The 23,418-nt window shown below is 36.3% G+C and overlaps 2 protein-coding genes across 3 annotated transcripts in view; both read right to left on the reverse strand.

The window, feature by feature from the left end:
* Positions 1-2,172: 2,172 nt before the first annotated feature.
* On the reverse strand, positions 2,173-7,758 carry LOC117293001. The gene is made up of 2 exons (XM_033775203.1): positions 6,941-7,758; positions 2,173-2,499 (listed from the first exon to the last, which is right to left on the reverse strand). The coding sequence occupies exons 1-2, from the start codon at positions 7,343-7,345 to the stop codon at positions 2,473-2,475; spliced, it is 432 nt and encodes a 143-aa protein (XP_033631094.1). The 5' UTR covers positions 7,346-7,758; the 3' UTR covers positions 2,173-2,472.
* A 5,548-nt stretch (positions 7,759-13,306) lies between these two features.
* LOC117292265 (brain-specific angiogenesis inhibitor 1-associated protein 2-like) overlaps positions 13,307-23,418 on the reverse strand; it is a 59,612-nt gene continuing 49,500 nt past the window's right edge. The window contains exons 11-17 of one of the 2 annotated variants that reach the window (XM_033774258.1): positions 22,662-22,816; positions 21,360-21,502; positions 19,881-20,130; positions 18,528-18,658; positions 17,430-17,525; positions 16,996-17,028; positions 13,307-14,507 (exon numbers count right to left, since the gene is read on the reverse strand). In XM_033774258.1, coding sequence (XP_033630149.1) covers positions 17,016-17,028; positions 17,430-17,525; positions 18,528-18,658; positions 19,881-20,130; positions 21,360-21,502; positions 22,662-22,816 — 788 coding nt within the window. In that variant the 3' untranslated portion in view covers positions 13,307-14,507; positions 16,996-17,015. The remainder of the gene's footprint in view (positions 14,508-16,995; positions 17,029-17,429; positions 17,526-18,527; positions 18,659-19,880; positions 20,131-21,359; positions 21,503-22,661; positions 22,817-23,418) is intronic. The other variant, XM_033774259.1, reaches the window with a different exon arrangement.

Here is a 23,418-nt window from a genome sequence, read left to right on the forward strand (position 1 = left end):
GTTGTAGCACTATAATTTTTACTATAAATTTTCAGTCAAAACCATAGTTGTAGCTGCAAAATTTAGCTCTCCATCAATTGCTCATTCATTACAAAGTAAGCTTCTATGCCAACAATTATTTTGAGTAATTTACATACAAATATTAACTGAGTCCAGTCCAGTGCCTTTAAAAGGTAAACATTGCAATGTGATAGGCAATAACAGCTGCTGATTTCTGAATAAATTCTCACACCCTTACAGGTTCCAGAAACATCATGTGCAATTTACCACTTGTTGACAATGTTGGAACTTTTTTTACCTTTCTACCTCCATGGTTGTAAAACAACATGGACTGCTCCCATCAGTAGTCCTTTACATGGAAGGTTTCTAAAATTACTTTTCTTCAACATTCTGAGTCTGATCTGAAGTTGCCACTGGGGCTACTAAACTTGTGTAAAAGCCTTTATACATAAAAAGATAATTTGGTTTTTGGAAATTGCTCAATTGTTTGAATCCTCAATGAATGTATAGTTAAACAATAAAATTAACCTGTATGCTTTTTTGTCAAAAGGCAGTTGATTTTTTTTTTTATAGATATCAACAAAAATTCAGAGAGGTTATGCCGGAAGAACAATTCTTAAATGGATTACACAATCTGAGAAAGGTGAAACAGAAGCGTTGCTCAGATTCAAAAGTTTTTAGATCGAGTCAAATAACTGTAAACAGACAATAATATACATGTAATGGTCAACTTATTATCTATGCTACTGAAGGCTCTGGCATTTCAAATGTAAAAAAGGTTTTCACTTCCTTCGGAAATGCAAACGATGCACAGTTTAAAACTTAATAAAAATTAACAAGCATAATTTTTATCAGTTTTCCTGGTACATTTCACAATGTACTTTGTTTTACAGTTCATAATTGTGTGCTTTTCTCATACAAAATAAAAACCAACACAGGCAAGGATTGATTCTGCGTTTATAAAGCCTTGACACAATAGTACAAGGTACTTCAAGTACGGTCGTCATTACATTTGTACTTTTAACAACATTGGCCTTCAATTGCAAATAAAAAATCAAAGTCAGTACCACTTGCTGTTCAACTAATCTGTGTGGATATATATACTCTTGATGAGAAAACACTGAAAAGTTTGAGTTTAGCTGAGGATGTGATAAGTAAATTTCCTTCCTTTTGAAAACCATCATGACAAAACCCGTACCTGAGTCCTTCAATTCTGTGTTTATTTTTTCATTAAATTAATTTCTCCCATTCATAGCAAAACTGGGCAGTCACTGAGATAGTCACTGAGATAGAGTGCATTTACCTCTGTTTATAGTGAGAAGAAGAAAAAAACATGAATGTTGAGAACAAAATCGTGACAAAAGGCCTATACCTGAGTCCTTCTGAAGGTGTGTATTTCATTAAATTAATTTCTCCCATTCATTCACAACAAAACAGTGCAGTCATTGAGTAGAGTGCATACATGTAGTCTACCTCTACCGTGTATAAAGTGAGAACAACAAATATTGAGAAAAAAATCACTGCCGCCCAAAAAATTATGAATTACTGAATTATATCACCACATGATTATCAAGGTTCTGCACTTTCCTGAATTCAACACATTGGTATAAGGGTAACAACAAACAATAATGTCCTTTATCCCTGATGCAAATTTACCATCTCTGGACCAACATATGGTTTCATTGACACTTTTAAGTATTTTTAATATATAACTGGTCTTATGTGGCCTCCGGAATAAACTGTGCAACACAAAAGCAATTTCTTCTGTAACAAAAGCCACTTAGTTTTTCCTATTAAACTGAACTCTACAAAGCCACTTAGTTTTTCTTATTAAACTGAACTCTACAAAGCCACTAAGTTTTTCTTATCAAACTGAACTCTACAAAGCCACTTAGTTTTTCCTATTAAACTGAACTCTACAAAGCCACTAAGTTTTTCTTATTAAACTGAACTCTACAAAGCCACTAAGTTTTTCTCATTAAACTGAACTCTACAAAGCCACTAAGTTTTTCTAATTAAACTGAACTCTACTAAGTACATTCCTGCATAAGATACAATGCTCATCAAGCTTGAACTGAAGCATGCCATACAATACACAGTTCATCTCATCCCATGTAAATTCCATTTTGTGCATTTCTAAATCTTGCACCACAGGAGTGTTACACCTCCACACAAATTTTCAATTCATTGAATGGAAAATTCAGCCTGAAGTCAAATTCAACAAATGACATAAATTACTAGCTGCTGAACGTTGCCCACAGTATTTGCGCCTTATAAATAAAGCTATCATTATTGCATTTAATATTAAATTTCAGACGTATTCTTTGAAAGCAAATCTCAGAGAGGCACATTATTGTATAATTGTGAATGAAAATTTTGTCATCCTGTTAGACCCAAATTTAATTCAAGAAACGCGCATTGATAGTTTCTCCTGAGGAAAGCTGCAATAAAATTATCTGTAAAGTGAAGACGTCACTGAACAAAAGGGTATTGAAGTTTCTGAAAAGAAAAAAAAAAGTCAAATTTATTACAGAATAACAATATTGTTATCTGTGTTAGCCATTTTGTGAACTACATAATTGACCATATTTATAGATAGTGTTGTGATATTTGATAATATCTGTTGCCCCTGGTCCTGGCCTTGGTGCCCCTTCAAAAGTGTCCTGTTGACTTTCAAAGATTTTCCAATGGAAGTGTCTTTTGCAAAATTAAAATGGCCTTGCCCTTTCATAGATAAAATTCCAGGCCTGATTTTGATAAAAATCATCATCTTCAAGAGCCCTAGATTGATTTCACTCCTAAAATGTACACAAACTGAAAGCCTGAAATATACAGAGATACATGTTGTGTCTGTGTGTGGCAATCTCTTTTGTCTTCTCATAAGCAAACTTAATATGAGCAAAATATGTAATTCGATAAGATCATTAACTTTTCTGCCTCGTGGTTTAACCGAGTAAAGGAACATAATTGGGGATCACTTCTTGAAGAAAATTGTTGTATACTTTTTGAGAACTCCTTCTGCACTTTAAAGGTTGTAGAGGAGGACTTTTCCTGTATCTGCCACAGAGATTGCAGCAGAAAAAACAGAAGGACAGCGTACTTAACATTGTCTATTTAACAAACATTGGATGCTAGCTGCAATCGAATAAAGGAATCATCATGATACATAATTGGGAATCAATCAAAGAAAATTGTTGTACTCTTAAACCCTACTACAATAACTTCAATTTCCTTTCCTTTTGATTCTGTCCAATGCAAGTGAACTTCTTGGGATTTGTTAACTATTAAAGTGATTGAGTAAAATTATACATTCTAGAAGAATATTGGTTGTGTATCACTAGTGTAATCTGTGCACCTGTTCTCGGAAATAATTAAGTAGTTTTTTTCTTTTTTAGGTTACGAGGCAATTTTGACCAATTGTTACTTTGGGTTTTTCTTTTCTTCACTCAACTAGACAAACTAGATACAATGTTGACCTCAAGTGTGAATAATATGGCATTGCTGCATTAGAAAACTAATGGCCCTTTTGTCATTAATTCTCAGGAATGTTTTGTTTTTCAAGTTTCTATGAACAGTTATTTTTTAAATTGCTATCACCTCACTGTGGGTCAATAGTAACAATAGCAGAGTGCATTTATGAGATTTTCAGTGTATAGAGCCAGTGTCAGGTAGATAGACCTGTAGTAGGATTTGAAACTTTGCGTGGTGGAAATACGATAGGCCTATGGAAAGGTTTGGGGTAACACCATGAGAGACACAAGTTGCAAAGTATTCAAAGCCAATGAATCCTGGTAAAATTCAGCTACATGTGAAGTATGTAACAATATCAGAGCAGACAATGACAAATTAGACTTGGGCATCATGTGAAGTCAGCTACCCAGCAACTAGTCATTCTCCAATTTGACACTAGTCATTATTATTTTCCCAGACAGTGTCAGACAGTCTTGACTTGACATAGTAGTCAATAGTCGCGAATTGGACACATAGTCCAACTAGTCACCCCATGCCTAGTGTCAGGAGACTATGGAAATCCTACATCCAGACCATGAACTTTTGTAACAGTGTCTCTCAAATAGGGAATACTTTGGTACACTAGTAGTAATCGGCGTCTTACTTCACGAAAGCATATTCCTTATAACCCTATAATTCATGACTTTAATAGTACGAGTCCATTTAATGATGACTCGCCTTTGTGTTGTTTGTAGGCCTACACCTATCGTCTGACCATGTTGTCCCTTGTCTTTGTCTTTGTTTGTGTTCCTTAGTATCATGTTTGTCTGTCAATAGGTTAGGGCACAAAAGCATTTTGCTTAACCTTACACCTAAATGTTGTCTTAAAATTACTACTTGTTTATTTATTTATTTTTTTGAAGTATTGTGTACCTAATCATACCTCATACTATATTGCTTGTTTTAATTTTGACATAAATGTACGCTATTGTATTATTGTTTTGTATGACAGCATTGAAATAAATGTACTGAATAATTAAAATTAGTTAAAAAAAATAATAACAATAATCAGTATAGCTCTTTTAACACCCAAATGACTCATTATTTCATTTTCTTACAAATTTTTATGCAAAGCTATGGAATTGTTTTTAAATACGTAGCACATTGTAGTAGTTTCAAGATATTTTGTCACAAACTTAATGCAGCCTACCATGACAGAAACATTGATGAAAACCCCAAGGTTCTCTTATTAAAGCATACTGGGTTCTTTTCACAGCAAATTTACTCTGTTCCTTTAAGGAGACTAAAGGTAAAATAACATTTTGCCTTCATCTTGAAACTTGTAACATTTTGCTCATTTTAAAAATACACCTCACAACAAAACCAAATAACAGGGTTAATCGCCTTCTGCCTTCACCCAGGATATGTTAAAAACAATATTTGTCAGAACAAGTATTTAAAAAATATACTTCCTTCCAATCAGCAACAGCAATACGATATCATTACAAATTTATGGGTATTTTTTATGCTAATTTTCCCCTCATCAATAAAAATGCCCAAAGGCACAGCTCAAAAATGATACTTCAAGGTACCACATTAATAAAACAGTATTTATGGCTGTAATACTAATTTTCTTTTGTTAGGGAGTCACGGGTCTACCATGATAACAAATTTAAGTCAATGCAGTGTGGTACCGATGTTGTGCCACAGTGCCACCGCTAATTAATGGGCAAGATTCAGGGATGATTGCAATGCAAACTATACACCAGGTCATCATCAGCTAATGGACGCATACAAAATAAGCAGTCAATTGGTGAATATCCGTATGACAGGATAACACTCATGCCCGACCATGCTGATTTATAACCATATGTTTGTTCAATGAGACATGGGTTTAATTATGATAATAAACCAGTCTACAATCAACCAAGTAATTCATAACAAAAGCTTGTAAATTTTGTTATTTAATTGACCACCCTCTTTTCCTTTCAGGAGACCAAATAACATTTTTAAATTTAAAACAAGGATCTTACACTTTGCTCATTTGAAATAACGTTATTTTAAAGAAATTTTAGATAACATTTTATGAAAATAACACCACAAGTTATTAGAGTTTGTATTTTACACAGGAGGAATTTCATACACTTTGTATAAATAATTTTTGAAGATTAATATCAACTTTCTTCCAGTCAGCACACAGATTATAAAAGTAGCCAATGCGTAATATCAAACGAATGATTAAATATTTATTCGGTGCAGGAAAATGCAGCCAAATGCTGTAATATGTAGACATAAAATATATGAAGAACGCCCTACGTGCTTTAATCACTTCCTTCCAGTCAGTGCCGTGGGGATTATCCATTATTAACACATGGATTGTGAATTTCCATCAAGTCAGGAGTAAAAGTATTCACAAGTAATTAAAGAGGGTTGCCACAGTGTTGTGTGTTTTTGTCGGGGGGGGGGGCTTTTAATCCACCTGCTTTCCGATTTAATCAGAGTTTAATTAACCAATGCGCCTTTCTTTTTAATTTAATGTTAATTGGAGGGGCTATTGATTGCAATGGAAATAAGACTGACGATTGTGAGAATTAAACAGAGTTTGGTTTATTAAAATGTTTATGAAGATGGCAGGAATTTTTATATTGAAAATTGGAAGTCCGACTGTCCCTACACAATTTACATAATTATTTCAAAATTAATGTAAGAATCATACCATTATTAATTTTTTATAATGGAACCTACAATGTAGGATGCTGCAAAAGCAAACTTAATCTCTGCCTCTGTGACTGTGAAGCCTGACATTCTGTAGACAAGGGTGTTTGCATTAGAACCCCAAATCCTACCAAGGTAAACTCTACTAACTACTAGTCCATGGTAAGTGAGTAAAGTGATAGGGATTCTTCCGTGCACCTTGCTATCACTGAACCTACAATACACACTTACAATGTAACTCCCAACCAATGGACCGACAAAGCAATTATTGAAAGTATCTTTCTCAAGGACACCTGCAAAGCATCCTGAACAGTGAGGCTGGGATTCAAACCCACACTCTATGATTAAACTCAACTCATTTTCAAAGATCGAGAGTTATTAAATAGTCAAAATAAAATATAACTTGTTGCCTTGGTAGTTATAAACATTTCATTCAACATCTTATTTAGTCAATGTATTTTGCTGAAACATGTTATTATGTATGGAGGAAGAACCCATGGTTATATTGAATTGATCAAAATGCGGGAAATTTTTTACCAAAACAGGAAAAACACCTACGCATTTTTACCTTTTTTAAACAATTTTGTTTCCAATTTGAAAATAAATTACTAGTCAAGAGGCAAAACTACACACTATATAGACTATAAGTATAAAACCAGGCTAGTTACTTTCCTTAGAAACTGCAACAAATAATCATCATACACCATCATGAATAAAAATTTAAAATAGATGTTAAAAACTAAACTAAAAGTAATAAAAGAGCTGAATGACAAACCTTTTCATTGCTTGAACTCGTCGAACTTATTGAATCCGTTTTGTTGTTGTTCTCCCCTTCGTTCAGTGACCTATTTTTATTAGCAGCAGCTGAGCAAACTGGCGATGAAGATCGTCCTCCAATATAATTGAGGTTACTATGAGGCGTCTTGACACCATCTAGTACACCTTGATGATGTAAGGTTGGTACGGAGAGAGATTGTAAGCGGACAGCCGCCACCTGATGACCACCCGGGAAGTCAACTCCACCACCCCCGCCAGAAGAGAGTCCAGACACCACGAGCGGTACGAGCGGGGAGTTTGTTGCCCGCTGTTGCAGTGCTCTCGGCCCGCCGTCAAGATGCCGCACAACACCGGCCTCGGATGTCATCTTCATTGGAACAGGCAAACCGGATAGACTGTTCATCCAAATAGATGTCCGATTAATCTGTCCGAATTGTAGATTTAATCACCGGCTAAAGTTGGCTGAACTTTTCCCTTTGTTCAAACCGAGTACAGCTCTGGGAAAACTGAGCAGACGACAAAAAATAAAGAAGGTGCACCGAGTTGCAGATTGAATACTGTCACGGCCGATGAAGTCCCATTCACGCACGGTGTGTAAATGTGTGGACTCGGAAGTTGCGCAAATTTCTTATTGAAACAAAAACAGCCTCTTAATTTCCACGTGGTTAAAGCATGGTTACAGCCAAAAGAACAGTTCTCTGATCTATGCACCAGCATCAATATAATTCTTCCTTTGAACGTTCCGTCGGTGTAAACAAAAAAGCAGCAAGTTCTTCCAAAACATCGTTTTCTAATGATGGCAAACGAACATCAACAAACACGCGTTCCTGTGTTATTAAATCCGTGATGTACACTCTGATGATGTGTTCATCCCACATGGTTAGGTTACCCACTCGTTTGCATAGCAGTATGCGCGCATGTATGCGCGCCACGGGTACCAGGGATCTAGACTTTCATTTTCATCTTCCCAACATGTTTTATCTACTGCCCTCTCTAGTCAAAATGATGTCAACTAAAACTTTTCTCCAATTAAAAGTGCTGGGTGTTTGGGGGGTGGGGGTCCTAGATTTATTATTTTGTTGGTCCCTTTTAATAAATCACCCTTTTCTTTGAAATTGTTGGCTTCTTTATTGCCACCTAATGTGATATTTTAATGTGTCAACTCAAATTTATAATCTAAGCCAATCACTTTGTCTTATAGAAGTGGGTTTGGGTAGGGGGTGGGGGTGGGGGGGGGGGGGTAGGGCCAGTCGGTCAAGTAAATTTCATTAGATTTTGAAATAATTCAGTTGTATATGCACTAAATGTTAATTATAGCAGGCCATCAGTGTCATAATATGTCATGGCCTGGGATTGGGTTTCGGATGCCTCGGTCACAGGGAGCAGAGTGGGGAGGTCTCAGTCTTAGTCTGTTCTCTGGCTTCCAGGTCTCGACTACAACCATACAACATATTTCCAGCCATTGTGGAATCTGATGATTTTACCACATTGCATGGTTATAAAATAATAATAAATCGATTGCTCATAGATATCTGACCCCACAAAAACAAATAGATGTACAATTATATCTGTTTTATTCGTTGACTTTAACTTTATACAAAAAAAAGTAATTGCGTGGAGCAACAATTAATAACACTTCAAAAACAAACATTGTAAACAAAACAATATAATTCTGAACAAGAACTGTATGATAAATAAGTGATAATATCCACCCCTCCATTTCCTCTAAAGTCATTTTACTGAACCCTTTGGGCAAACTTTTTCCAAATGTTATCTGACATTTTTTTTGTCTTGTTATAAACACGGATAGCACATTGATGGTTTTCGACGAGTATATTCCATAAAATAAATTATCTGATACAAAAAGACACAAAAAACACCATAACCAGCATCATATGAAATTTTAAATTGTTAACCACAAGAGTGGCTCCTGTTAGTAGAGAAGAAAAATACAAAAAAAAGACAAACAACCCCCCCCCCCCCCAAAAAAAAAAAAACTTCCCCATGTGCCTAAATTGTTTTCAATTGTTAATTTTGGCAATCCTTATTCCAAAAACCACAAATGGATTCTCTCCATATAAGGTCACAAGGTCAACCAGTGCACTCACTAAGGTCAAAAGAAGACCAATCATTGCCTTAGAGCTTTGCATGGCATGATGAACATTCAGTCACTTTCCTTGTTGTTTGACCTCATGGATGGCGACCTTTGTAATAATGGGTCTACTCACTGACACCATCTTCCAAATATTTTTACTACTTGCTAAGATACCAATCCAATACGAATTCTAAAAAACTTCCCAATTTTGCCAAGCTGCTTTAGAAAGTAAGGAGATTTTGCTTCTTATTTTAGCAGAAAAATTTGCTTAAAGGGTGTGGGTACTTTTTGTACAACACAAAACACAACATCCACAGATTTACAATAAACTTACACAGTTCAGAGATAATGATGGTAGAAAGCTTAAGCACTGCAATTTTTGAGAAATGAGTAAGTAAAAAAATTTTTGTTTGTCTCATTGCGACAACAATTATTTTAGCACGTATTTACTAGTTGTTATACAAAAAGTACCTAAAACCTTTAAGCGCAATCCTTTTGTTCATGATTTTGCAAGTTAGCGACCAACTTGTGTGTTCACTATGGAGTTGCATTGTTACACCATTCACCTGGAGTAGGCAATGGGAATGTATTAGCTTGCCTTTTCTTATGCTTACGGTTAGCAGCGCTCTGAAATGGAAATCCCACAGCAAGCACAAATGTCTGCTAAGCAGCTTCATGAAATTAGACAGCCCCCCCCCCCCTTCACACACACAAACAAAAACAAATGAATCCCGAATTGAAGTGTTAGCATTGCACTATCTTTTAATACTTAAGTGATTTAGTAAAGTGTAATACTTCAATCTTTAAAATAATATTCAGAGTTGTTCTTTTAATAGCACATTTGCTCAGCACACTTGACTGGAAGCTGATAGGTCCATAATAATAATAATATAAATCCATTATACCATTGGCTAGGGAACATGCATTACCTCCAAGATGAAACAACGACAACAAACATTATGATGAAAATAAATAATATAACAAAACACTCAAATCAACAGAGTGAGAGAAGGTTTGACAATTTCAAAACGAAAGTTATGGATAATATTATGCTAATACTCCTCATTAAAGTTATCATTAATTTTTACAAGTAATACTTTACAAAATAATATCAAATTGTTTAAAATCATGTAATACTAGGACAAGCACCTGGCCATAAACAGTTAAGCCATTTACACAAAAATAAGTTTAAGAAATTTGAAAAGATCCTACGAAATTAGTCTCTGTGTAAGTAGGATTTGAAAGTTTGCGGAGACACCACCCTGTACATAAATATCTCTCTTTGAGTTGCGGTGGTTTTGGAAAACGCCAGTGGTTACAAACTCATTGTTTTGAGCTGAGCCTACATGTTGGCTAAACATTCCGCAACAAAGTCCAGCATTCTCCTGAAGACGATCAGCGCATACTGATCGAAACGTTGGGCTGTCGACCACTGGTTCTTTTCATAATCACACCAAGGCATAGAAGGATTTTTATGTACATGATGTCTTCGCAAACCTCACTAGAAGTCTATTTTTTCCCCCCTTAAAATGATTTTACTACAAATACCAGGCCTAGGGTCGATTTCACAAAGAGTTAGTCCTAAGAGATATTAAAAACTTAAGATGAGTAACTCGTCCTAACTCGAGTCTCAACTCTTTATGAAGTCCACCCCTGGAAATACCTGGAGGCCAAAGCCTCCGTTACCCTGCAGTGGATTTCACAAAACTCTTCCTAACTTAGGACTAATCTTAAGACCAGTTCAATTCTGTATCCAAAGACGTAGGACGCATTTAACCCATCCTAAGTTAGGACAGGTTACTCGTCCTAACTCAAGATAGGATTAATCTTAGCATTTTGTGAAATCAGCTGCAGGTCTCGGTCTTGGTCAAAATATCTAAATAAAACTTCTTCAATTGTTTACTGTTTGTTAACCTTACTGGTTTGAAATGTTTCTGCAATGAATTGTTCAACAAACTTTGCTCTGTACACTTTATAAGTTAATAGGTTAGGTCCGTGTAAAACCTTTTGAAAAACAAAATCAGTTAAAATCAGGCGCTGATAAACAAAAAAAACAGTATACATTTTGTTTGTAATTGCAGTATGGAAATATTCAGATAAGTAACTTTTACTATGCATTAATGTTTTAACTTACTATTGATTAACAAAAGAATATTTACTTTAACTTGACTTAACGTTTTAAAATTAGTTTTCAATCATGCCAAACCATTCTAGCACATTCTGTAAGAAACAAACAAACAAATAATCATCCCAACAAACAAAGAGATGAGACAGAACTAACATACTTCAGTTTTTCACTTTCCGTTTGAATCCCAAACTAGCGAGTCCTAACCAAATTAACTCTCTCTCACAGACCTTTCTTTTATATTTTTACCAGGGGCCAATTTCATAGCGCCGCTTAACGGTAGGCAAATTTTTGTGCTGGACACTATTGGTAATTACTCAAAATAATTATGAGCATAAAACCTTACTTAGTAACGGGTAATTTTTAAGGTCTCAAAATCAAGCATCTGAGAGCACACAACTTTGTGTGATAATGGTGTTTTTTCTTTAATTGTTATCTCGCAACTTCGATGACCAATTGAGCTCAAACTTTCACAGATTTTTGTTGTTGTTACGTATTTGTTGAGATACACCAAGTGAGAAGACTGGTCTTTGACAATTACCAATAGTGTCCAGTGTATTTAAGTGAAGCGTACTTCAAGGTTTAGCAAGAAAATTATAAATTTTTCATAAAGTAAGCACTGGAAGGTTAGCGTGCCTTTTCATGCCCTTACATATTTTTTTTTTAACAGCACTGTGGATCGGAAACTGAAGCAGTAAGCAAAAAGACTGTTAAGCAGTTCTATAACAGTGTGCCAAGACAAGAGTGCCCTCTTGTTTAGATCACACCATTGGCCTCTCCCAAGTACTCTTTATGCACATAGCTATGTGTTCAATTGTTTCTTTAACATCTAAGCTGCTGTCAGCATGATGCCATTGCAAAAGATCTATACTAAACTTATAGTAAAAGTATCTACAGTGTAAAATATAACTCAGTTTAATACTTAAAAACCTACAACGGTTTAATACTTAGAAGCTTTAGGCATTGCAGTCAAGACATTAGCTGGTGAGGTTTGCAGAGACATAACCAAGTATGCATAAAACTCTCGCTATGAGTTGTGGTGGTTCTGGAAAAATCCAGTGGTTAACAACGCAACACTTTGAGCTGAGTCTATATGCATGGCTTAACCTCATCAGCAGTACTTTTCAGGTATGCTTCTCAAAAGAAACATACAGCAACAAAGTCCAGCATTCTCCTGAAGACGATCAGAGCATACTGATCGAAACCTTGGGTTGTCAACCACTGGTTCTTTTCAGAATCACAAAAATGCATAGAAGGACTTTTATTGCACATGGTGTCTCCGAAAATCCTAGAAAATATTTTTTTTATAGTATTTAATACTTAGAAACTTCTAGCATTGCAGTAACGAAAAACGCTACAATAGCTTAATATTGTTAAGCACTTGGTGTAAATCAATAGCAAAAATTACACCGTTCCAATGGTTTTTGTTTTTTGATATTCCTGAACATTTGTCACCAATCTCATTTTCTGTTGACAAGTTAGCATAACTATTTCATGTATGTTACCCATATAATATACAACAATATAAAACTCATGCATTTTCTTCAAATAACACACTCTTTCATAAAGGCTATTGTTGCAAAAATTGAAATAATTACTTTATGTCCTTATGTTTTTAATACTGTTGTTAAGTCCACTTGTTAGGGTAACCGTCAATGGAATGCTGTTTTAACAAATATTAAAGGCAGACGTTTTAGTCAAGACAGAAAGTGGTAAGACGTAAGTGACACTGCATTCTTGTCTTTCACCCTAAAAATGTTTGAAAGGCAGACGTTATTCAACACAGGAAAGTAAAATGTCGAAGTAAAAGTGCGTTCTTGTCTTTAACCCTTAAAGGCAGTGGACACTATTGGTAATTGTCAAAGACTAGCCTTCACAGTTGGTGTATCTCAACATATGCATAAAATAACAAACCTGTGAAAATTTGAGCTCAATCGGTCATCGAAGTTGCGAGATAAAAATGAAAGAAAAACAACCCTTGCAACACGAAGTTGTCTGCGTTTAGATGGTTGATTTCGAGACCTCAAGTTCTAAACTTGGGGTCTCGAAATCAAAATCGTGGAAAATTACTTCTTTCTCGAAAACTATGGCACTTCAGTGGGAGCCGTTTCTCACAATGTTTTATACCGTCAACCTCTCCCCATTACTCGTCACCAAGAAAGGTTTTATGCCAATAATTATTTTGAGTAAATACCAATAGTGTCCACTGCCTTTAAGAGACCAAAACGGCTGCAAGTGGCTTGCACTCGAAATGCTTAGAGCAAACAGCCGCAATGGGATCCAGGAAAAGGTTTTGAACTGAATTTACATTTCCCAACTTTTCCTATGTAAACATAGAATCTGAAACCCTAAAAACAAAACCATGTATTTCTGTTTCTTATTTTCCTGACATTTTACCTGAAAATAGCGGTGCAAAAAATACAAAAGATTATCATAAGTCTGGGCGTATGGTGATGATTTTACAGAATGAATGGTTTTAATGACCCCAAAACCAAGTGCACCCAAATCAACATTGTGGAATTTTTTTTTTTCGGACAAGCACTAAATAAATTCCTTATAAAGGAAAAGAGCTGCCTAAAATCATACGGTTTTCACAAGATGGTAATAAATATCTTTAATTTCTGAATGGAACAAAAATAGTTGGAGGCCTGATACTTTGACCCTAGCAGAGTCTTTCTCAAAGGCTATTAAGGCAACTTAATTTTTGTCTCCTATTTGGCAGGATTATATCATGTTAGATTGTGTTTTTATCTATTTGTGTACATATGTTGTTATCTCTTTATATATCTGTTATTATTCCGTGGGTTACTGACCAAGTAAGGTTTTGTTTTTTTGGAATAAATAAAGTTGTTCAGCTTCAAATCAATAGGAAAAAACGAGTTAATACATCCGGGTTAGATCAATCATGTACAAAAAGAGAAAGTGGTTCACACAGAATGGGTTACAAAAGTTAGAACTTGAGTTGCTTCTAAACTACTGCATGTGGTCCTTTACAAAGAGTGCTTTTACAAAAATTTGCCCTTAGAATATCCATTGTTGAGTTGTGAAAAATAAATGTTATATAAAATTGTGCATAAAAAGTAATCAATAATCGTACAATATATATATTTGTTTATACATATATAAAGATTTGTATATAACCTCTTCAATTTGATCAATCTTGGAAGGCACTTGGTGGAAGAGTTGATTGTCACTTTGTACGAGTCTGAACTTCTTTAGGAGGTAGGTCCAGGCACAAGCATGTTGATGGGCTTCTTACCTGAGTTGTGCATAGCTTCTCCTATTTCGCATTTTCCTTTTTTTTCTTTTTTACATCTCTTAACTCATTTCAGACTTTCTCAATATCTGTTAAAAAAGAAACAACAAAACAAACACACAATTATGGTAACAATTTATGGACAGATGTTGCAGTTGAAGGCTGTTTGTTAAAGGCAGTGGACAGTGGACACTATTGGTAATTACTACAAATAATTATTGGCATAAAACCTTACTTGGTAACAAGTTATAGGGAGATGTTGATAGTATAAAACACTGTGAGAAACCGCTCACTCTGAAGTGACGTAGTTTTTGAGAAAGAAGTAATTTTCCACGTATTTGACTTTGAGACCTCAGGTTTAGATTTTGAGGTCTTGAAATCAAGCATCTGAAAGCACACAACTGCGTGTGACAAGGTTGTTTTTTCTTTCATTGTCACAGTTTCAACGACCAATTGAGCTAAAATCTTCACAGTTTTGTTATTCTAAGCATATGTTGAGATACTCCAAGTGAGAAGACTGCCACCAGGGAAGGTCATACTTTCTTCTTCATAATTCCTCCTTTCGGTGAAATGTTTGACAACAACAACAGAGAAGAAGAAAATCCCACAACATAACATACAAAGGTATCTACAAAACATGAGAGAGTGAAAAAAAAAAAAAAAAAAAAAAAAAAAAAAAAAAAAGGCAGAAAAAATAAGATTATTAAGAAAGAACACAATTCATTCTGGGTGACATGTTATTGACATTGAAGTTCATACCTCAGAAAATATCTTTCAAATTAGACAACAGAAAGACGGAAAGAATTGAAAAAAAAAAGTTTGAGTCAGTATCAAAACAAGTCTTAAGTTATTTTTTTAGTGCGAACATTTTTCAGTTTCCAGAATAATAATTTTTCTTTAAAAATATCATTGCCAAAATGGAATCTTAACATGACAAAGGAATGACAAAATTGTTCTCATAATAATCACAGAGATTTCATTGAGCTATTGTGACAAAATATGAGTAGGTGTTCACTGTGAGTCACAAAACCTCCTTCGCAAACCATGGCTAAAAATCTGCCATAGTATTGCTTGAATACAAGATAGACAATGAAGGCAGCCAGACAAAAAAAAACATATAGTTGAAAATGAATCACTTATGTTGTGGAACTCTTCAAGAAAAAGACATTTTAACTTGAAAATTAGAATAAATCAGAAACCTGAATATAGTACTCAAATGACAATTTCTTCTCTGTTAATTTTTTAGTACTAATACATTTAAATCAAAAGTATACTTTAAATACTGAAAACAAATTAGCAGGCCTGGAATTACATCCAGGAAACGCAGGCCACAGCCTCTGTCACCCCCTAGTCTTGGCCTTGGTGCTGCTTAAGTTTCAGCTTTTTAAATTTTCAAAAGAAAATTAAGATTTGCCCTTTGCAAAATTAAAATTCCCTTGCCCTCTCAAAGATGAATTCCAGACCTGACTCAGTCAGTTATGATTGTATATAAATCATATATTTTTCTAATTATTTGGTTTTGTTAGCTGGGGATATAATCTTCAAAAGTTTTTAAATTAAACAAAAAGAATTATGTATTTTTAAATAAAATGTTCAACATTTAATTTCATTTATTTATTTGACTTCTTCTTTAGCCTGGTGAACTTATCAGTGTGGACTACTATTTTTCAAAGGTTCCCATCAATTTACAATAAGTTCATTCATAACTACTTGGGGGTGTGGGGTGTGGGGGGGTGGTTAAGGTGGTTAAAGACTGTTTAAAGGGCAAACAAAAAGTTAGTGGCATAATGTTTTGACCCTTGCAGAGTCTTTCCTGAAGGGTTACTGACAACATAACACAACACAACACAACACACAACACACATAGACAGGAGAGTAACAGTATACAAATATTGACTGCTTTGAGTGCTATGGTTAAATCTACGACTCCCGAGGTGATCCCTGGAGCGTTCTATTTCCCCCAAGCGCACTAGCAAGAGTTAAAGCAGTCAATATTTGTTTTATAACACCCCAACAGACTATTTATTATCCTCGTACACGTATCGTTCAGACGCGCGTTTCAGATACACAGATGCACAACTGATTGCGTTCGAGGTGGGTAAAAAGATGTCTGGGTACTACACGCCGTGTGATAGCCGTCGGACTATCACACGGCAAACGTCGCACTATCACACAGCAAACGATGCACTATCACACAGCCGCCGTCAGGTAAAACTAAGACATACCATGTGACGCGCTCTTAACCAATGAAAAGACAGAATATTTGTAAGGGGTGTTATAAAAGCATATGTTACATTTGTATACCTATACGTGTGTGTTGTGTTGTCATTTTAGCGTTCGAGAAAGAATCTGCTAGGGTCAAAACGTCAACCCACTAACTATTTAAAAAGTACAATCTTAAAAATATTGAAAACTTTGGATGACCCCTTTAAAAAATAGTAAATACTCATGCAATTTGCCCTCTTGGCCATGAATATACAGAATAAAAAAATCATTTTAGTTAAAAATATGAGTTCAAAATGAAAGATGACTGATTATTAAAGGAATGGTTGGAGTGTTATTGATATCTTTACTTACTCCACTTTGCAAAGTGTAAACTACTTAGAATCGCTAAACAAGAGGAGAAGAATAAAATGAACCAACATTAGGAAGGCAACTTAAGCAAACTACAAACTTCTGAGTAAAACATCTTAGAAAGCGATGGTATAGTGCCTTGCTCAAGGGCAGAAGTGTCATAACTGGGATTTGGGTCCAATGATTTTAAGGGAAAGTGACCTCTCCAGGGGTCAAGTGTAGAGGGCGCACTGTACTGGTTTGAAAGATCTTCAGAGGAAGTATTTTGTACAAGACACTATCAAAAAACGAGCCATCCTAGTTTTATGATTGCTAATAAATGATACTCTTGTCTTCATCCGATATAACAGAAAAAGTAGCCCTCGACTCTGATAGGTGGTAATGTTATTTACTATTTTTTGAAAGAAAAAAATCAACAATAAAAACCTGGTGTTTACCTTGGGAGCTCATTCATTGAGTAGTCCTTTGGGATGAGAGGGGCCGAGCGGTCGTTTGTGACGGTCCTGCGTAGCTGTACGCTCGAAAAAACAGAGCTGAACAGAAAAAAAGAACAATGAAAAAGATTAGAAGTGGAATTGCGCTGATTTTTAATTCCCGGGGTGGAGTAGGGGGTGGGGGAGAAATAAGTCACATTTCTGATGAACACAATAAAAATAACTGATAAGAAAGTGGATGAAAGAAAATTTACTGTGTGGCGAAGTTTTTTGGTTTGTTGCGTGTTATGTAACTCTGTTTCTTCTTTGGGACTCTAAGCAATTGGGTCAAACAAATTTGTAACTGGAACTATTCAAGTTACTCTCTGGAAAATAAAAGTTAATAATCACATAAAATGCAAAGTTGTTGCAGGCATTTGTGCAAACTTTCATTGTTGAAAAAGACAACCTAATTTCGTTATCAATGATTAAACATGTACAAAAGTCAAAACAACAAAACCGTTTCATTGCTAGAATCAATGTGAATGTTATTATACGTCAATACATTGTCTTTACAGTTGTTTGATATTGGTCAAAGGTTTCCTTTTTGTAGACCAGAAAATAGAAGCAGCTGTTGCAAACTGCTTAACATTCAAAAGGACCCATGGTATAAATGCAAACAACGGTTTATAGTGGCCTGCTGTTTGACTCTAGCATAGTCTTTCTTGAAAGCTAAATTACAAATTGGTGTCATTGAGCCTTCATTTAGCTTTCAAGACTCTGCTAGGGTCGAAACAGGTTGTCATTCAGCCTTCAAGAAAGACTCTGCTAGGATTGAAACAAGTTGTCATTCCGCCTTCAAGAAAGACTCTGCTAGGGTGGAAACGAGTTGTCATTTAACCTTAAAAGAAAAAGACTCCACTAGGGTCCAAAAAACGGGTTGTCGTTTTAGTCTCTGAGAAAAACAAACCCTGCAGGATCGAAATAGTTGTAACGTAGCCTTCAAGAAAGACTTTGCTAGGATTGAAACCTCAGGCCACTATTTATTTTTTGTTTTGTAAACAAGGCAGAGTTTCTTGGGGATAGGGAAGGAGGGGGGAGGGGGAGGGAGTTTAGTTATACCTATCTTCTTCCTCAATGCTGGCATTATCTCTGGATGGTTGAGACGGCATAGAGGCAGAGCTAGAGATACTGCTGGTTGGTGACCTATGACCGATGCCGTTGGTACCCTCTGTTCCATGGTGACCTTCAGCCTGTAGGTAAACAGGAGTCAAAGATTAAAACATACTAATAGACCATGTGACCGTTGTTCACAATACAAGTGACCTTATACATTCCAGGGATTTTCCTGGCAGGCAAGACACTGCACAGTGGTGAAACGGGAAATTGTACGTTTTTGTAATCATAATTTCCACATCAATGGCAGAAGACAAAACAGTCCCTTTTTGTGGCTCCGAGCGACGCGCAGATGCTCAGTATTGCGCGCGTGTATGGTCTGAGCATGCGCACTGCTGGTTAGAACTTAGAAAAAGGACCGTCCAAAAGTATCCCATTCAAGAGTATATATAGAGAATAACAGCTGAAAAATAAAAAATAAATAATGTACAGTACAATTTCAATAATTTTTTTATATTTTATGTTTTCTTGCATTGAGCTGCACATAAATCGTGCCTGCAGGAAGTGCAGGCCCCTGTGGCTCTTTTGTAAACATGTGATGTCACAGGTTCTTGCATTTCATTTCATTTATCACAGGACTCGGGAAAGTACTGAGTATACAGTGCTAACACACATCGGTGTATGGGTAAAAACCAAAATTAATATTCTTTAGCACCGATGCAAATTTAACATCTCTTATATCGTTGCGGTACCCGCTGCCAAAACATAGGATTTGAACTGCCTCTAGCTACCGGGCAACCTCGGTAGTCTAGTTGGTAAGACACTGCTCTAGAATTGCAAGGGTCGTGGGTTTGAATCCCACCCGAGTAACATGCCTGTGATATTTTTTTTTCTGTTCACAGGACTCGGGAAAGTACTGAGTATACAGTGCTGACACACATCGGTGCATGGGTAAAAACCAAAATTAATATTCTTTATCCCCGATGCAAATTTAACATCTATTTATTCTGGTTGTGAATCCAATGACTCTCAGAAAAGCAAACTTAATCACTGGACTAGCCAAGAACCCAATGGAGAGAGAAGGAAGGAAGGAAGGAAGGAAGTTTCAGTTTTAGATTTGAAAAAACAACCCCACAGAATTCTTTCAGGGGAAAACCCACGCAATCCGGGGACTAAAAACCCAGTCCACATAGTGCCCCTTGTGGAATTTGAACCTAGAGTTGAAAGTATCTTTTCATACACAAAGCTGTTATAAATCCAATTGGGCATATCAGCTTTAATTGCCTACATATTATCTTCATAATAAATTTTCTTTGTATTTCCATTTATTACAAAACTTTGTTTGAAACCCAATCGTACCTGATGTGCGTGGTTAGTATGTGCCCCTTGCAGTAGAGAGTGCGGTAAAGACATGGTAGAGGCCGCAGGTGCCACACCGGGGCTGTTCCTGCCACCGCCATAGTCTGGTGACGGGTACTGGTTCCTGCCATCCAGTATGTTGTCCAAGCTGGCTGCCATGCCTTTGTTGAAGGCTGGGTTGCTGGAGAGTGGAGGAAGGGGAGGCGGGGTACTAGTTGATAGTGGATTCTGAGTCACATGAGTCGATGGGCTAAAATTGGAGAAAGAATCACATCAATCAAAAACACATTCAAAATAAAAACCTTTAACGAAAAACATTTGAAGCTTTTATGGTAGCTCTTTTTAAAATACAGATAAGCTCGGAATCAAGTCGTCATTGATTTACAATCCTAATTCCCAAAAATCCGCACAATTTGTTCACATTTTTTTTTATTTCTCAAAAAAACTAAAACAAAATTATATGCCCTACTGCCCTTGTTGCATTATTTTTATATATTTATGAATGAAATTTTTTTTCAGGCAATCCTGGTTTTGACCCGTTCCCTTTCAATGTCTCTGCTCCACCTGGGGTTAAACAAGATTGAGTGGGGAAGAGGAGGAACGGGGTGAGTAGGTTTAGTTCCACATAGCCCAAGCAATTTGGCTGGGATTGACCCAAGACATCAGTGATCGACTGTGGATTGTGTCTATACACTCGTTGTCAATTCTTAACAGTGGGCCCTCTCACGGCATGAGCTTACAAACTTAACCAGCTCTCACTAACATTTTGGGAATTCTGCATCTATTGGTTTAACTTTTTCTTAATTTTTTACCCCCTACCTTTCCTGTTGAACCAATCAGCGTGCAATCACAGATATGAATTTACAAAATCTTTATTTGACCCAGGGTTTATCAATCAGAGAGCTCAGATTTAAACTAGTGAACTTTTTTTTCTGATGTTTCTGATTATCAACCATACATGTGTTCTTTAAAATAAGGCTGATTTTGAATCCCAATGTTATGAATATCATTTTGTTAAGAGAGTTTGAGATGCACTACAATTTCCGATTTTTTTTGTTTTATAACTTGTTAAAGGAACATTACAGAATTGGTTTTGCTACAAAACATTTGCTGGCAGTGTAAGCACTTAATGTTATCCACCACGTACATAAACTGACAAACCTGGAGAAGTTAGAGAGCGATCAGCCAACTGGGTCGCGAGAAAATAGTGAAAAAACAATTACACATTTTACATGATATCGATGTAAAAAAGAAGAAGAATAAAACGCTCACTCCAAACGCGAAACTAGATAAGTTATTTCTCTCAAATATGATATTTCAGAAAGAAATATTTCAAGGGATGTTTTCTACTATCATCATCATACATTGTGTAAGTTTGATGTAAATCTGTGATATTCACGATTTGTTTCTTACCAATTCTGTAACATTCCTTTAATGTTGCCCGAATAAATAATTCTAATTCTTGTTCTAACTACAAACCTTCTGCTTCCATTCTGTTCATTATCATTGGTCTGTACAGGGTGGGTATAAGCTATTGGGAACCAGCCGCTTCTCTTGGAGTGGTAATTGTGTCCATAGTACCAGCCGTTGTTCTTTGGTCCGACCAGTCCGATGATATCACCCTATTAGATCAACAAGAACAATTATGTTTTCCTGACGACAAATCTGAACGAGACTCAACGACCCAAATAATGCAGAAGGCTGTAGACTCCAACTGATTTTGGTTTGACCTGGGATTACGATGGGGTCAGAAGAGGAAGAGGTGAAATTGTGAGGCATAGCAACCTAGATGTAATGACATATTACTGCTTAACCATGATGTTCTGTGCTGATCCTTCTCAACTTACAGGGTTTGATTCATCGACGACACTTCAGCCCCACATCAACAACATTGTTCGTCTGTCATCATATCACATCAGGAATATAGGTATGACTCACAAGTACTTTGACAAAAGTGCCACTGAAAAGGTCTTTAATTCAATTGTTACTTCTAGCCTTGACAATGACAATCCTCTTCTCTACAGTCTTCCTAACAACTAGATTTCCCGTCTTCAACGCCTCCAAAATACCGCTCTCCGCATTGTGACATTGTCTAGGAAATCCTGTTCTCAAAACTTATCCTATATGTCACAGGTTTTCAAGGACTAATTTTGTTGTGTCTGTTTTTCTGTGTTTTGTTTTGTTTTGTTTTTGGTTTTACTGCGCCTTGAACACCCAGCAGGGTGGAAATGTGCGCATAACAATTCTTATTATCATTTTTATTATTATCAACCTCAATATCAAACAATCAAACAATATCAACGCGTACCCACGCAGGTACCCATTTATACCCCTGGGTATAGCATCTTGCTCAAGGACATGACCGGGATTTGGATCCACACTCTGACGACCTAAACACCAGAACTTGAATTTGATGCTCTAAACCACTCGCCCAAGACACCCTAACACTCGTTTCAGACAGGTGCCAAACCAAATAGATTAGACGTAACTCTAGGTCCACCCAAAATAAATTTTGGTTTCAGACAGGTGAACTTTTACATAACATTTGGCTCGGCTCATGACAAGATTGACGCTTGAAACCAAGACGCACCAAAACCGTTCAGAACGACTGCAACTGGCGATCTTTCGACTTCTAGCTCGTCCAGTCGCTGTTTCAGACGTCAAACTTTTCATGTACTTAATTCAGAATAATGTTTGGTGCGACTCTGGAGCGCCTGAAACGGGTGTAAGCGAGCCCATAAAATGTGGCCCTCAATGAAGAGGAACAGAGAGTGTTTGTACCTCGTTGAAGTTGAGTTGACTTTCAGTGCTGGCAATGTGACTGTACATGGCTTGTACTTTGGTCAGTTTCTGGACGTCCGCGGAGATATTATCCCCACCTTCGGATACTCTGCGTAAGAAGGAATTCCGTGGCAATGATGTTACACTAACACCTCCTAAAATTAACCCACAAGAAGAATAAAAATAAGGATGTAAAAGGTTCGGTAAATACTCATATGATTTGTTTTTACCCTTAATACACCAATGTGTATAAGGCACTGAATAGTCAGACCGTATTGAATAACCCCTTTGCTGCTATGAAAGTCGCCATTTTATAGGTCAAATCGTATGCGCGTCTGAACGCATACATTAAAGAAACACGCAGCACGCAGCGTTCCCGGGTAGATTTCTACGGCACAAGCACGCACATCCCACGCACACGCTCGCAGACGCCATCTTGTACGGCAGATATTTGAACGGTGACTTCAAATTCAATACGGTCTATACTCAGTACTTTCCCAAGTTCAACGGACAACTCACTGAAGGGGAAATCTAACCCACGACAAGGATGCCCAGATATCTGTAAATAATAATAATGATTACATTTATATAGCGCTTTATACTAAAAATAAGTTTCTAGGCGCTTCACACAAAAAATATATATAAATGATAAGTAAGCAAACGGGAAAATTAAAGCTGGAAATATACAGTAATAATACAAAAGGTACACGAAATAAAACATTTAACAGTCTATTTACAAGAAATCAATATCATTAGA

Source organism: Asterias rubens, chromosome 7 (assembly GCF_902459465.1).
Source record: "Asterias rubens chromosome 7, eAstRub1.3, whole genome shotgun sequence".
Classification (NCBI taxonomy): domain Eukaryota; kingdom Metazoa; phylum Echinodermata; class Asteroidea; order Forcipulatida; family Asteriidae; genus Asterias; species Asterias rubens.

Excerpts from the sequence above, each read along its gene's own strand:
- LOC117293001 (XM_033775203.1), bottom strand. The coding sequence starts at position 7,345 with ATGAACAGTCTATCCGGTTTGCCTGTTCCAATGAAGATGACATCCGAG. Across the intron at positions 2,500-6,940 it reads CGAGTTCAAGCAATGAAAAG|AAACTTCAATACCCTTTTGT; the intron begins GTTTGTCATTCA and ends TTTTCTTTTCAG.